General features: G+C 38.0%; 1 protein-coding gene across 1 annotated transcript; it reads left to right on the forward strand.

The window, feature by feature from the left end:
• The first annotated feature begins 776 nt into the window (after positions 1–776).
• LOC139126401 (uncharacterized) lies at positions 777–16,479 on the forward strand. Its single transcript, XM_070692465.1, has 4 exons — positions 777–849; positions 9,528–10,010; positions 13,304–13,417; positions 13,706–16,479. Exons 1-4 carry the CDS (start codon positions 777–779, stop codon positions 14,011–14,013), a joined length of 978 nt encoding a protein of 325 aa, XP_070548566.1. The 3' UTR covers positions 14,014–16,479.
• Positions 16,480–16,643: the final 164 nt, after the last annotated feature.

The raw sequence follows: 16,643 nt of genomic DNA on the forward strand, positions 1-16,643 counted from the left end.
TAATATAGAAAAATATTTGTGAAGGTTATTGAGTTTCAGAGAGTGCTACCAAGCTTCGAAAAACATGCATGTCTAGTAATAAAAGCCCGGGGAATGGCGTTTCTGGCCCTGGTTTGGTAATTTAATTGTAGTGAGTTTCAACTATATGTACATGGAGAGTTGTCAGTGTTAGTTTCCCAGAGACAAGCAATCATTACTTTGATTGATAAAACAGGAAAAGATCGTGTGCAGCTGAAAAATTGGAAACCTATTTCTCTTTTAAATGTTGATTATAAAAATTGTTGCCAAGGCCCTTTCAATTCGAATTTCAAAGTTTTACCGGAAATAATTCACCCAAATCAAGCTGGTTATGTAAAAGGTCACTACATGGGCGACACTGTTCGCAAGATTTTAGACTCAATGCACTTTACAAGAGAAAACGATGCTATTCCTGGTATCTACTTTTTATTTATTTTGCCGATACATTTGACTCTATCGAGTGGTCTTTCCTTTATTTTGCTTTGAAGATATTTAATTTTGGTGAATCTTTTATTCAATGGGTCAAAGTTTCATACTACAATATTATTTCACGTCTGATTACTTTTAAGTTAGCAGAGGTTCAAGACAAGGTAATCCTCTTTCAACTTATTTGTTTTTAGTTGATTTAGAAAATTAGTCCATCGCCATTCGTCACAACAAAAGAATTGCGGGGATTCAAATCGGACAAAATTGCACAGTATGCAGATGACACCACTGGAATGTTATCAGATGTGAAATCTGTCAAAGAATTTCTTAGAATGGTTGACTCATTCGGCAACATCCCCGGCCAGAAGATGAACAAGGAAAAGAGTGAAGCACTATGGTTAGTTAGTAAGAGAGATAGTCTATACACACATTAATATAATGTTGACGACCACATGTATATCTCTCTCAATCTAGTATTGAATACAATACGAACACCACCATGAACACAATGGAACAAAATTAGACGTCCTAGCTTCCAGAATGAAAGAACAAACTTCCCGTGGGACAATATAGAAATATGTACAATATGCCATAATACCACGCATTTTATCCACTGAACCTGAACTTTAGGCGACTGATGAAGAAAGTCTGGCAAACTTTCAAAATATAGCGTTAAAAGGTAGTTGTGTTGTACGCCATCTCTCTACTCTGTGACTCTGTAGTGCAGACTGCACTGACATTCCTGATACAGCTGTGTCTCGCCTAGCCCTGCGAACAGGTCTGTGTGTTCCCGGCGTTATGCGGCCTCCTGTGGTGGAGGCCGTATAACGCCGGGAACGCACAGACCTGTACGCAGGGCTATGTCTCGCCGTATCAATTTAGTTCTGTACACAAGATAGTGAAACAAAAAATACACACTAATGAATAAAAGCAAACAACCAATAGGCCTATATGAACGATGTGTGGAGTTGCTCTCCCTCTACTAACTATGACTCCACGCGCACGATGCCACGTTGCTATGGTATTCTCTAAAGGACCGTTCAATGTTTGTTGCAAAATATTTGCTCCAGTACTTCCGTGTTATGCTCAAAACAAACTGAAGAGCGCGGAGTCAAACAGAACGGCGCAGCTCAAACAGAACGACGAAATTACAAACTGAAGAATGCAGATTAAAACAGAACGACGCAGCTCAAACAGAACGACGCAATTACAAACTGAAGAGTACAGTTCAAAACAGAACGACGCAGCTCAAACAGAACGACGCAATTACAAACTGAAGAGTGCAGTTCAAAACAGAACGACGCAATTACAAACTGAAGAGTGCAGAGTCAAACCACAGTCCCTCCATCAAAGGAGGGACTGTGGTCAAACAGAACGACGCAGCTCAAACAGAACGACGCAATTACAAACTGAAGAGGGTTTGTGTCGTTTTCGGCCACGGTACTTGATGAAATTTTGAGTCCTACAGTCTCGCCAATCTGGTAACACAATCAACCAACAACGCAGCTTTTGTGTACGGGAAAATTTATATTGCCAAGCCTCCTACCACTTAATATGTCATATACATACGTAATGGCGAAAGTGAGAATAGCATGTGGCCCAGTATCTTTTGAGAATAATTTTACTCATCAAATCTTTAAGCGGTGAGTGATAATGTTTTTTTGAAGTGTAGCATAAAGGATCGAAATCTGGTGTTCAGCTTTAAACGACAAAAAAATACACCACGACTGGTGAATAAACACGTAGTATTGCTAAGACAGAGATCATTCGTTGTCTTCGTGTGAGGGTAGTTGCTTTCGGTCTCGATTGTAAACATCGTGGCATAAATTTCCAGTACGTGATGCTGACGTAAGGAGCGATTTGTCTTGTTTTACAAATCGAAGTCAATGAAAGATTTGTTTGTCTGAATTCTGTTGACCAGTGTTCTAAATATTGACTTTACAGATGCTTTCCTCTAACCTATCAAAACATCAAACCAAACGACAAACCAAAACGAGATAAAGTGAAAGTAGATCATGATCAATGAAGTCCAGAGAATATGGCAACTATATTCTTGAAACATTTCAAACACAAAGCATTCGAAAACGCGACTGCCCAACTCTGATTTATCAAGCTCTCATAAGATTAGCAGTACACTTGACAACATAAAACTTTCTGAATTTATACAAGGTGAAGATAAGCGTTCAAGATCAGGACGTCACTATCACAGTTAAGCAAAGATTAAGAAAACCACTTGAAACACTGAATGAAAAAGAGGAACTCTGAATGGTAGACGTGAAGAATGTGAACCAAGTGGTTTTGAACACGAAACAGACGCAAGAAAAGCGAGCAATGTAAATCGTAACCGGAGAAAGGCATTAAGAAGCCTTGACATGTTATTTTTGCAATAAAGTAAGGATGAGTGTCGGATCGAGACATAAGAGGGAGCCTGCGAGAAAAAAAAAGTAGCTTTAAGATAGAAACACTGGAAACTGAAAACTTAGAACAACAGTTCAAGACGGAAGAAAACTTTGTCTTTGTAAAGGAGATAATATAAACAGTTCATATTTCAATGATGTTTAGGTATTATTGTTTGCAAATCTCAAGTCTATGAGTGAATCAATCACTCATCATATAACAGCAGTGAGGATTTGGTGATAGGGTACGACTGAAATACACTCAGATAATATATTAAATTGAGATAAAATATAAGAGGTTTCATTTTGCAGATCACGTTGAGTGAGATCTTTGACGTCACAGTATGATTTAAAGACGCCAATTGCAATGCAGCGAAATGGTTGCTTTCTTCATAGACAGTAGTCTCGCTTGTACTGTTTATGGTTTGTTAGTCGGTCGGTTGGCTGGTTGCATTATCAACGTTAGCGCGGACTGATTTCTTCTTGGTGCAATCACCATGTTAATATACATTTTTCCCGAATCTATCCTTGAATTCTAGAATGCTCTCCACACCAAGCTGACCATATTTTGTTCTTCACGTAGCTTCATACATCGCAGCCGCGAGACGAGACTCAGTTCACTAATGTTTGCACAAGCATGGCAGATACCGCATTCCTCGGTTGACTTTAGCCATGCATATGCCATACATCTCTGTCACTACCAGTCATGACACTTGGACAGGAAAAAATAATGTAATAACTCATGGAAGATAGAAGACTGACATTAAACACAACCCGGAGAATGTTATTTCCTATATTATCACATCACTTTAATGTTTTGAAACACCTGACATCACTTCTTGGTCTTTTGGCCAGAGGTCCATATATCTTTCTTTCATGAATTTGACTTTGTTTGTGTACCGTCTATTTACTGTCTGTTCTGTGCTGTTTTGTGTCTATGTTTACAACTATTGTCTTACAAATTTTGACCTAGTGTTATTGGATTATGGATTGGTATGATTGCGATTATTTTTCTTCGCTCATGAATCATTTATCTTGGAAGAGAACCATTAAAGTTCCATTAGCTGTATCTTCTGGAGATTTTTCCGTTAGTTTTGATTGAAATGATCACTGGCTCATGTTGAATAGCATAGAATCGCATATTGTTCGGAAACATTACATGCCCTACAACTAAATAACATGTGATTTTACAACGAAAATTTCAATTTTTGTCCGGACAGAAATACAAACTCTGTTGACACGCGGATTGCAACATAGGCATTCTTCTGCACCTGCGCGAGCCATTAACAGCAATTTCAAAATAAATATTCATTACTTCGTCGTAGTCCATTGTCCGAGCACGTTGCGTAGCCAGATGTCTGGCAATCCACGACGCAATGTTGTTTTGATCCCACAATAAACGTGAACTTGTACATATCGCGTGATCGCGGCGTCAACATTATCTTTGTTCTCCCCAGCACGCTGAGCATGCCAGACGTCAACAAACGAGCTCGGAAGGGCAACACGTTTGAACAAAATTACCAGTTTTATGTGGCTATAACATCACTAATCATGTTTGTTTCTTCGTAAAACAACATTTTGCAACAAATATGAGCCTCCAACATGGAATTTTCCGAGGTAAAAATGGTCAACAGTTACAAATAATGGCCCTTTAAAGATTCTAAAACCATCTTTCGCATAAGAAATTAAACTACAGAGTACTGCGCAATGAACGACTGAAAGTGAAGTGAATTGTGCGTCAAACACCAAAAATGGGTCATACGCCGTGATCAGACCACACAATATCTAATTATTGTGAGCGGTTGTACATAGAATCAACTGATATAATCAGATCAGTTACAGTAGTTCCTGGGGGTTAGCCGATGAGAGAATGTCGTCAATATCTTTCATCTTCCTAATACAGGCTGTTGGTAATTGTTGAACTTGTATAAGAAGGGAAGCGGCATTGCAGTATGTTGATTTAGTACTGCGATGTCAAACTAATAACCGAACAATATGTGCAGGTCTCTCCCTAGTTTCCCTAGTAAATAGTTGAAGTCTAGACTTAGACAGAAAAAATGAAACAGAAATTTCGCAGGGTACAAATTGCTATGGATATTAACATGTATGTGAAGGTAAAGTATAAAACGGGATCATATTTAGAGGAATATGCATGCTGCACAAACTTCTAAAGAGCGTTATTTTTTTAAATTTGGGAACATTAAAAGATTGCATGTTAGCACCATGACCGATTCCTCCAAAAATTATTTGGTGCATCCATTAATGTGGGTTCCGTAAACGGCTTAAACCCCAGGTCGAAGAGGCCCGGGATCGACTCGGAGATTAATCATGGTGTTAGGAAGATTATAAGGTGTTTCTGTCTTTTGTTCTCCTTTGAAATTGCAATCGTATATAAATATGTTGCTAGATCTTTGGATTAAGTCCGCACCGCGCTTTAAGACAAAACATCATCATACGAGTAGGGACAAATTCAAAATCGTTACTGCGACTTATGTCGGGGCAGAGAATATACAGCCGATCTATCATTATCTGCGGCTATTGTTTTTTCAATGATGATACCACCTAACTCAACAGTTTAATATTTTTAAAGTTGTTTAACTACTTCTGACCTCATTATAGCAAACAACCTATGTTCCAACACTCACAGAGTTGATTTCTTTGCGATCGACTGATATCACCGCGAGATGTTAGTTACACCTAACAATATTGGCAACAGCTAAATTAAGACAGTCTAGTTCCCATAATGCTCACCATTCAACGCAAACCACTGTTCATGTAGTATTTTAGGTGAAATTAAACAATATTCGTCTCAACCTGTATACTTGAGCACATATCCAAACAGAATTACTCAGCGTATGGCCGGTTGAATAACCTCATTTTTGTCTGTTATATGTACATTTTGCGAAATATACGATTTTCTAACAACGGTCTCAAGCCAATAAATTAGTATGGTCAGACTACAACCAAAAGGAGGTCATGGTTTTTGTGCATGCATGCTGTGAACGTAAGCGCCCTTATGCGAGTACGCGTGATGCACGTGACTTGAAATATTGAAAGTAAAAAATCAGTCAAGTGATCAAGCGAACGCTTTCTTCACAGTAGAAAGCGCCTTCTAGAACATAAGGATCCAAGTATTGAGTCATTGTTGTAGTGAGACACCTGTTGCAATGGACTGGGTAAACATGAAGTTGCAATGTGTGTAACGTGGATCTACATCATTAAACTTTGTGGATTTTCATTTAATATGGACGTCCTAAGTCACAGCCAAACCAAACTACATCGGAATTGGTTTAACAGTCGAACTTGAGCGAAACGCCGCGACGCGCAGCAAGAAATTAGTGTAAGACACGTGACATATCACAACACTGTTATTTGGCCAGTTGCTTATCTATTGAGAGTTTTGGTTTCGTAAGTAAATTGCAAATCCTTGTTCTCCTCCCTGACACGTGTTGAACACGAGGTCTACACGTGTAAAATGCACTATCATTGTCTTAATTTGAATTCTTGTCCTGACAAGAATTCACCACAAGTAAGTAATGCTAATTCAGTTTACACATGTGCATGCCGACTTGAAAGGCTCAATACTGTCAGTGTATCGCAACATGCTTTTTTGAGTGGAACAAGAAATTGTAGCTGGTATTAAAAACAAATATACTTAAAAGTATCATCAAAAGCCACAACCACCGGCACTAGGCAGATCATCAAACAGCTTTGAAGTTAGTCATTCACACACAAAACTGCCATGTGCACATGTTGTTATCATAGTGTTAACAACAAGTAATGCCCATACCTAATCAACACTACCTTGTCAGTGTGCTCTGATATTGATTCAATGGTTTAATGTATTTTGCGGCAACAGCACTAGTCAGGCAGGCTCGTATTTCAACTCAAGTTTTGGAGAATACGCTTACTTATACGACCTACAAATACTCTGAACCGTCTTACGCAACGATGTACCATCGATCCACTGAACTTCAGAGCACAGACTCTGCTAGTGAGAATCAGTGTTAGCATGACTCTATATCGAATACATTATATAATTCTGGTGCGTGCCTTGAAATATTTGTGTGTAGGTTATGCCCACTGCAGTGTGTGGAACAGTCACAGATGATTGTAATTTGTGTTTCAAGTACAGATGGACGGTTTGTAGATTCATAATTTGATTGAAGGATCTTAGACTAAACATGCAGAACCAAGCATATGCATTATATTCGTTATGATGATATATTTAGTGGTTTTTTAGCATGCGACTTGTCCATTGATCAAGTTTACGTGTTTAGTCCAGGTTTTAGGCTCTGCCATGACAAGGGATAAACGTTTATTATAAGGATTACATCACAGAGGAGACGTTCATGGGTATAAAAACTTTGTTTTATTGTAAATAACAAAGACTTAATGCAGAATAAAGCATACTCATTTTCCCTAGTAAAATCTTCACTTCTTCCTTTGGTGCTTTCCTAATTTTAACATCTGATGTGATTCTGCCACGGTCGTTCCACTGTTTTCCATCCCTGTCTTCTTGCAAATAATCGTCTGAGTGGGAGAATTTTCTGCCAACGAGGCTCCTCAATTCGGTTTTCCAAATAATGTTTGCGATTGAGTTGGGCGAATAAACCGACTTGCTTATTTCACAGTAATTTTTTCGCTCAAACTCCAGTACGTCTCATTTCAATCACGTGTACACAGAAGATGACAAATCGTCATCAATAACAAGCACCTTGATTATTTTTTCTATTTATTTATAACTTTCCGTAATCAAAAGTATTCTTCATTAATGATTATGTGTTGAAAAAACTGCTGCTGTCTTTTCGAACATTGACTTGTGTGTGATACACACGCAGTAATAAAATGCTTTTTTTTCTAAAAAAGTTACTCGTTAAGATGGCGTTGCGCATTATACAGAATCTATTTTTATCAAACAATCATTCAATTTATATTAATTTGTTAACCGAAGATTAAAAGTTATTTGGATTCACCATTAAGTAATACCAGCAATCGTAAATTTGGTGAAAAAGATGTGTATGTGTTTGCAAGGGAATCCAGATAATCCGACTTCCGGTCAGTCTTTCATCCTTTGCCTCATGATATATACATAGTGCAAAACAAAATTGTCGTTTTTTCTACAACCTGCAATATGTAACCATTTCATTCTTTGAGCAGACTTTTGCCACCATACAAAACTTATGATTCCCGGCTTATTGAATGTATTTTATATGAGGTTTTTTTTATTTTATCTATGATGAATTGATAAGAAACGTTACTTTGTAATCATATGGTAAGTGCAACGCGCCACCTTAACTTTACTGTGAATATTTTCTAGACAAGTAAAGATCTCGATGAAATACGCTTTGCATGCGAAGGTTCCGTGTGGTGGCGCCAAACAATGCATTAACATTGTAAGCGTTTGACATACTTAACCAGCAACTGGACTTACCCTTTCACAAGAACTGAAAGCATACGATACAAACAAAGCCCTCTTGGACATTATGCCACATTTTCAACTTGTCGATGGTCAGTTTGTCACCTTTGTCTTCGGTAAGTGACAATTCTAGATGATAAAATGGTAATTTTTCAAATGTTTGTACCGTAACTCATCGTACTTAGCTATGGATTACGTTTGCCGGCGACTCTATGGTACTATTCGTCGCTGTCGTCGCTAGGTTTTTTCCACTTTTTCAACGAAGTGAGTCAACTTCCGCATCGACTCGCTACAGAAGACAGACAAATTCTAGATCCGACAGGCTGCTTTTAACTCATGTCAATTATTATGCTAATTTTCTATATTTCATGGCAACCAACATAGGGCATTTGCCGATACTATGATTAGTAACATGACGTCATAGGGGATTTCAAAATTACAGTGAAAACCACTCATGCCCTAGCATACAAAGTTGACGTAGGGCCCATGAATGAGCATTCTGGGCTGAAGAAGAGACATGCATGTTTTTGACTCTTAAATTTTCTTGAAATTAAAATGTACTTTCCCACAACAAGAGATTTAAGAGTTTTCGTCGTTGAGAACATACCATGTGCATACATACATACATACATACATACATACATACATACATACATACATACATACATACATACATACACACATACATATATACATACATACATACATACATTGTTAAAAAATGACATTGAACACACTATTTTTATGACATTTTGCATGATCAGTGTTTGAGTCACAATGTTCAACAACCAAAAGATGACAATACAATTTGTAAAAACAGTTCTCTGTTTGCCAGAAATTGAAGACCAAAGAATATGCAGGAATGGATAATCCGTTACCTTCTTGAGTCATTTCTCCATCTGCCAGCTTCCAATGAAAAGCCTGCAGTGAATTAAAATACATATTTCTCTAATAATAAATGATGAATTCACAACAGTTGAGAGAGGGTGTCCCCACTCGCATACACATTTTTTTTAGAAATTGCAATTGTGCGATCTGAGAGGTGTTTCAAATTATTTTGCACCAACAATTGAGTAACCCGCCTCACATTGCTCCGACCCCTAGGTCGTAAACAATGACGGCTCCTTTAAGGTGTAACGTATGTATCACGGCAATTCTTGACTGTAATGCAAACGCTGTGTCATGATATTAGTAAAGAAGCGTTCTTAAGTGAAATTGATCTCACTTTGGGGTACAGTACTGTAGGTCTCATTTCTATTTCGTTTCAGTATTACTGTCAATCGCGGATGGTCAAGCGGACGAGAAGTATTGTAAAATTATACAGAATTCAAAGAATGTGAGTGTGGACGAAGGAGGTACCATAGGAATGAAATACATGGTAGACCTTTCAAGTCCCTTCCAATGGAATTGGACACTGGAAATCGATGTCTATCAATTGGGACATGATGGACCGAGCAGTGAGAGAATGGTTCTTCAATCGTATGGTGAAGCTGAGACCCTTAGGCAGGGACGTTCGCTTGTGATAATCAAGGAGGTAGGTTGCAGTGCACTAAGTCTCACTTTCAAGCAGGAAGATTGTAGGAGAAATTACTCTGGCACTTTCCGGACTGAAGTCCGGGTCAACGAAGAACAGAAAGAACACAGGACAGATCAGGTCAACGACAAACAGACAACAACACCGAAAGTACTCAAGAAGCAGTGTAAAACAGAGACGGTTCTGAACGTTAAGGAAGGGAGTCGTTCAAGTCAGGGTAAGTTTTATGACCAGAGACGAGTCCCCGTGCCAGTAATTATAATTATGGACTCAAGCCAACTTGACATTTGCACGTATTCGTTGCAATCGTAAATTCCTTGTCGCTCAGAAGTCTAAGAAACTATCATTTTCCTGTTTTGAATCCTTCCTACTAAATTATTAGAATTTGCAAATAAAAGGAAATGCCGTCAGGTGACCTTGGCCAGCATATTGAATAAAAATATTAATTTTGAAAAACTTCAATCAATGTAAAGCAGTTTTTTCTAAACCAATGGACCTTAAGACGTTCACGTCGGTCGGGCGTTTGCAGCTATATTGTCATTTACGAACAAAATCCAATAAAAAGGAAATAAAATTTCAATCTTTTTGACCAGAAGAAAACACATGTCATTGCAGACAATATTGAAGAGTTCGGCTCTATAGTTTGTTTTTTTTGATATTTTAGGACGAACTTGGATTGCTTCTGGTTTATTTTCACAAAGCGCAGTAATTGCAAGGACTAGACGTTTGTTTTTATAAAATGTTAATTAGTATGAGTCAGAATGTTTTTCTTTAAAATTTTAGAAGACCTTGGATGATCTTTTATATTACGCCACGTAACTAGATATACCAGAGATAATATTGACAAGTATGCAACAAAGACGTTTCAAGGTTTTGAGATGACCTTGAATGACCTTTGCCTTATTTGTATGCATCTCAGCACCTATGAGGGTTAGAGTTTTCGATTTTGTATGATGATGAAGAGTATGAGACTAATAGAATTCCACAAACCAATGGACTGATATGGAATGTTTCACATGATTTGGTGATTTTCTTCCTCAAACAACCTGCACGCGACCTGAGACAGAATTCCCCCAAAGAATGTGAGACATTCCATCTCGGTACATGGGATTATTTTTCAGACCTTCCTTCAATATTTAGGAAAATTGCACTCATCCTCTTTTGTTGTATGAAACACCATTGTCGTCAATAACTTACTTTGATTGATATCATTCACCTTTGAAAAACTTCATTAAAATCCACTCACATGTAATATGCAATGTTAAAATGATGAATATTTCCTTAATTATTTGGCAATATATCAGTCAGAATAACCACATTATTCTCCAAACATTTCCGTGACTTTTGACCTAATGTCTTACATCCAAGCAGAATAGAGGGCTAGAAGTTTAGTTTCTTATGAATAGTGAAAAGTGTCCAAAGAAATCATTTCCCAACTTTTTGACCTTGGATGACGATTAAAATAATCTCACATATTTCAGTAACTAGAAGGGCTAGAATGGAAAATATATTGTTCATGGTTCCAAGAATCAAAGGAGATAGTGAAATATAGTCACTTTGGAACGGTCTTTTTGAAACAGTTGCGACGTTTCGATCCGACTACAACGGAGCTTGATCACGCAATGATGTTAATTATTCAGCGTTAATATGTATCTGTAACAACACATTTGTGAACACAGAAGAAACAGCTGTAGACTCACTGACACAACATATAAACAGCATAGATCCACATATTCAATTCACCATAGAGCCGGAATCAGACCACAAACTTCCTTTCCTCGACCTCTGTATTAATGTAAATGATGACACTTCCACCAAAATTACGATATACAGAAAACCAACCCACACCGACCAATATTTGAACTTTCAGTCCCATCATCCCCTGATCCACAAGAGATCTGTGGTCCGCACGCTGACCAACCGCGCACTCCAGTACGTCACTACATCTGACGATAAAAGAGCTGAACTGCAACATATCCATGACGCTCTGAGAGCCAATGGTTACGAGGAGTGGGCACTTGACATACCTACTAATAAGAACAGAACTCCAGCTAAGAATTCAAATATAAACCGTGATGGCAATCCAGCTACCCGCATCTCAGTTGGCCTACCATACCTAAGTGGGTTATCGGAACATCTGTTCAGGGTATTCCAGTCATATGGCGTTAACTTGTACCACCAACCTAGCAATACCATGCGCAGTATCCTGGTGCATCCCAAAGACAAAACACCGAAGGAAAAACTATGTGGTACAATATACCACATCACCTGTGACCAGGACAGTAGTCACACATACATTGGAGAGTCAAAACGTCCATTGTGTGTCCGTTTTAAAGAACACACCAACAGGGAAAAGACTACTGGAATTGGGGAGCACTGCAAAGCCACTGGTCATAGCGTTTCCTGGCATAATACCAAGGTCCTAGCCAGGGAACAGGACTGGTTGAAACGTAAAGTAAAAGAAGCCATCTACATAAAACAACGGAGGCCAATCATGAATAGAGACCAAGGATACCAATTACCATCAATTTACGGACATATTATTCCGCCAGTTACAGAGACATATTAACGCTGAATAATTAACATCATTGCGTGATCAAGCTCCGTTGTAGTCGGATCGAAACGTCGCAACTGTTTCAAAAAGACCGTTCCAAAGTGACTATATTTCACTATCTCATAAGGGCTAGAGTTTTAATTTTAGGATTATGATCAGTAACAGAATGCTTTTTCTAAAAGTTGTGGATGACCTCAGTTGACCTTTGATCTAATTTTGATGTATTTTAGTAACTGCAAGGCTAGACATCTTTTTTTTGTATCTTAACTCGAAATTACGAAAATGAAATATTGCGAAAAACTTGTAGGATGACGTATGACCTTTGACCTTCTTTCAAGTAGCTCAATAGCAATAAGGGCTTGAATTTTAATTTTGTTTGATGACTTCCAATACCAGATAAATGATTTTCATATCTTCAATATTAGGGATGATCCGTGGATGAAATTTGATCTACTGTCACGTATGTCAGCAACAGCAAGAGCTATAAGTTTGGATACTTATATTGACCTTTATGCAGATAAAATATTTCCTCAAAATGCTTGAACGACCTTTGACCTACTTTCCTGTATCTCTGCAATGCAACAGATACGGGTATGGTATGATAAGATATGGGTCAGCAATTCAAGCTAACCACTCTAAAACCTCATTAATTATGCGCACACCTAATTTGAGCCTAAAAGGGTTAAACAAATTGTTCTACTTTCATACAGAGCAGTTTGGACATACAAGACTTTCTCTGCTTACAAATCTGACTAAATTTTTCTTTTGTTGCACAGTTCAGTCATGCTTTGGCCTAGATTGCGATGCTTGCAGCTTTAATTAGATTACCTATCCTGGCCTTCAGCTTCGCTATATCAACAGAGTTTATTGCAAAGCCTACTCTTCGCATTTGTCTTTTTATGCGCAGTTTTGTGGGTGCTTATCTGACCAATTATCTTTCTATTTTCTCTCGTTAGCCACAACCAATGAAATCCGATGCGTGCCCAAGGAAGAACATGTCCCAACCCGCCCCACTTTAGTTTCTGAGAGCTTAGAAGGTGCCATTATCCCTACAGTATCAACACACAGACGTTAGTAGATTTCATTGTTGTATCAGTTGTGTAAGATGCTCTTAACTTCAATCTAATGATGAAGGAGAACTGAAAAAAGAAGCATAATGTAATAATTGGGATATGGTGATGATGATGACGAAGCCACAATCTGCATGCTGGCCTATTCATACTTCTATTTCTTTGGTATACGTCTCATGAGAAAATCACCGACAAACTTTGATAAAAGCTGCCTCAGAAAGTATGAGTAGTGAAGTATATTACTGCCCTTTAAATTGTGCATAGTTTGTTTTTATTTTTTTTAACAAGGCTTCATCGAGACCACGAAACCGAGCAAGAAGCGATTTACAGACGGAAAGACTTCTACTTCCGATGGTTTCCTATCTGTCTCGACAGTAAATCCTTATGAGGGCGTTATGAGACGAAACAATAACGTTGCCGAAACGGGAGTGTCCTCTACTTTAATATTGGTTTTTGCATTAGCAGTGTTTAGTGGAATTCTCTTGATAGGATTGGTTCTGATGGCGGTGATGTATTCAAACAGACCAAGAAATAGACAAACAAGTGAACACATCGTACGCTTCACGGCAGGAAGACCTGCACCGGTGGATGTGTGACTTAAATCATATCGCTGAAGAGACTGTAGTGCACACGAAACGCGCTGCGTTAAACCAGTCATATAAAGTCTGGGCGTGTGGTACGGGTATTTCCGTCCAAAGTCCTCAGGGACCTATCACAATTATCATCCATGTGTGAAAGGCTTTCTTTAAAGCGTACTTGTATAACATAATGTTGACCGTTTCGTAATGAAAAGGAGTTCTTTATCACAATGGAAAAAAATGTTTAATGATATAGATGGGTATAGCAGTCAGTATGAAACTTGTAGCTAAGTTATGCATATGATTCCTGACATTACGTCGATGCTACAGTGTCTGCCAAAATCTCAACGATACGTAACGAGTAGATCCATTCTCCTTGGCTAAGTTCGCTGAGTAGATCCATTCTCCTTGGCTAAGTTCGCTTAACACCGCTGATTGTCATGATATTGCAATTATTGGCATAGTATTGACCGGCAATAATTTTTTTGAAAAAGGATGTAAACTACATCGAACATAATATGTAACTATAGTATCATACTAGTACAATCCACCAAAGCACGATATCCAGGCTTTTTTCAGAAGTGAAGATCTAACTAAGCAGTAATTTTTGTTCAAAGATTTGAGGACAAAATGGCAACCATTAGTTGACCCAAAGTAACTGTAGATTTATGCCAACCACTGTCAAACACTGTCATTCAAAGTCGCTTCTGTTTAACGTGTAAAGGACACTGATTGATTATCCCCAGTGCAGTTATTATAATTTGCACGCCTATAGATGTAAAAGTCGCCGGAGGCTTGTTATTCATTGGTATATTATATGAGCGTGTCAGTTACGATTGAACAAGAAGTCTCGCCAGCCTTGGTAAAGCGCACCCTCAACTAGCACAGACGCTTATGAAGCAGAGACAGTGAGCATTCCTCTGTAATAGCCGAAGGTGCATGCTATGTATCCTTCGAATCAACAATAATCGATCCCTGACGCTGAATTTCTGTTTGACGACAATTGCACAAAATATAATTCTGCCTTCTCCGCCCTTTTCCTACCAATTTTAACGCCACAAACACAATGTAACAGCAAAAACCCCATTTGAAGGGGGGAGAGAGACATACACTCGATTTGGGTAAAATTCACTCCATATAGCACTGGTCACCAAAGCGAGTGCAAAATCTCATGTTTACCGGCCTGAGGTTGGGGTTATTGCTTAATATTTATTCATATCTAATATGAGCTATTAGACTTTATTGACATATCCGTTTAAACGTGAGAGTCACAAGAGGCATTTCATTCAATCTTTCATCGTAACGAGGATCTAAGTCAACAGTAGTATCATATTTGCTCTCTTTTCAGCAAATTCATTTCCGACACATGAAATTTTGTGCCGTAAAACATGGTACAATATTAAAGTCTTACAGTTACATTGACCCAGTATTTCGTTTTACCTTGAGTTATTGAGGTTGATAGCAAGACCTCAGCGAACATAATATCGACATGGTTAACCAAAATGATGTTTTTAGGACAGTTATATCAACATATTGTTTTTAATTGTGCACATAATTTTGACTGTGCAAATATCTATGACGTCATACCGTGTAAAGGGTATTCGTGGATGACGTCAACGACCTTATCCAGTGCTTATTATCTCAAACAATTCATATTGGTTTATTTTATATAAAGAAATGTAAATCTAGAGGTTTATTTATGTGTTGTTTTTATAAAGGACGATGGTTATCGTCAGCTCATATAAGATTGTTGATGTTCTGACCTATGCCGTAACAGCTACGTTACTATCAATTGTTTGAATCATGTGTAGATGAAGAAAGCGACGCATTGTGCGAAGGACGTTTTGGCCAAATAGTTCTTTTCCCGGTTCCATGATGCAGCGCGCGCTACGGTATAACAAAGCGTAAGTTACTCATAAAACGTTTTAGCCATCGGTAGGCTAGGTAGGTTACACCCTGACCTACTTTTTTGTGGATAAAAATGCACAAGTCGTTTTTCGACATTGCAAATTTGTGTAATTATTGTGTAACAAACCGTTGCACAACACAAAGTCAGTTTGCTTTTGTTGTTTTGAGCTTGAGCACGATGTTAGATACAGCCACAGCAATGCATTGTGGGATAACCGGGAAAAGGACTATACAACTGTTAGTTGTAAGAGATTCACTGTAAATCGCTTACGGTTTATCCTGAATGGAGGCATTATCGTTTTATAAGTTATCGTCGCTATGGCATGGCACTTCCACTTTGATTTCTCCAACTAATGAATGTATCATATCAATTGATCGCGCAACGAATGAGAAACTTTTCCTGTGGATTAAATACCGATTTTAGATGCTGATGAACTAAGAAATAAATCACATTTATCAAATATTTATGCAACAATAATTACTTTATTGTCTATTCATGCGTTGTTGTTTAAGTTTTGACTCGGTCCAAAGCAGTGTATTGCTTGAATAATTAAATAAAATTGAATCATTTTTGTGATTCTGCTGTATTTATTCATTCAAGAGAGGCTATTGTTGTACTATCCAATATGTTACACACACCTAGCAATCATATATACACACACACACATATTAGCGTTATGCAATCGTTATACAAACACAATAAAGACAAAAACGCACTCAAGCAAAGACACAAACAAACT

Source organism: Ptychodera flava, assembly GCF_041260155.1.
Source record: "Ptychodera flava strain L36383 chromosome 3 unlocalized genomic scaffold, AS_Pfla_20210202 Scaffold_27__1_contigs__length_13241970_pilon, whole genome shotgun sequence".
Classification (NCBI taxonomy): domain Eukaryota; kingdom Metazoa; phylum Hemichordata; class Enteropneusta; family Ptychoderidae; genus Ptychodera; species Ptychodera flava.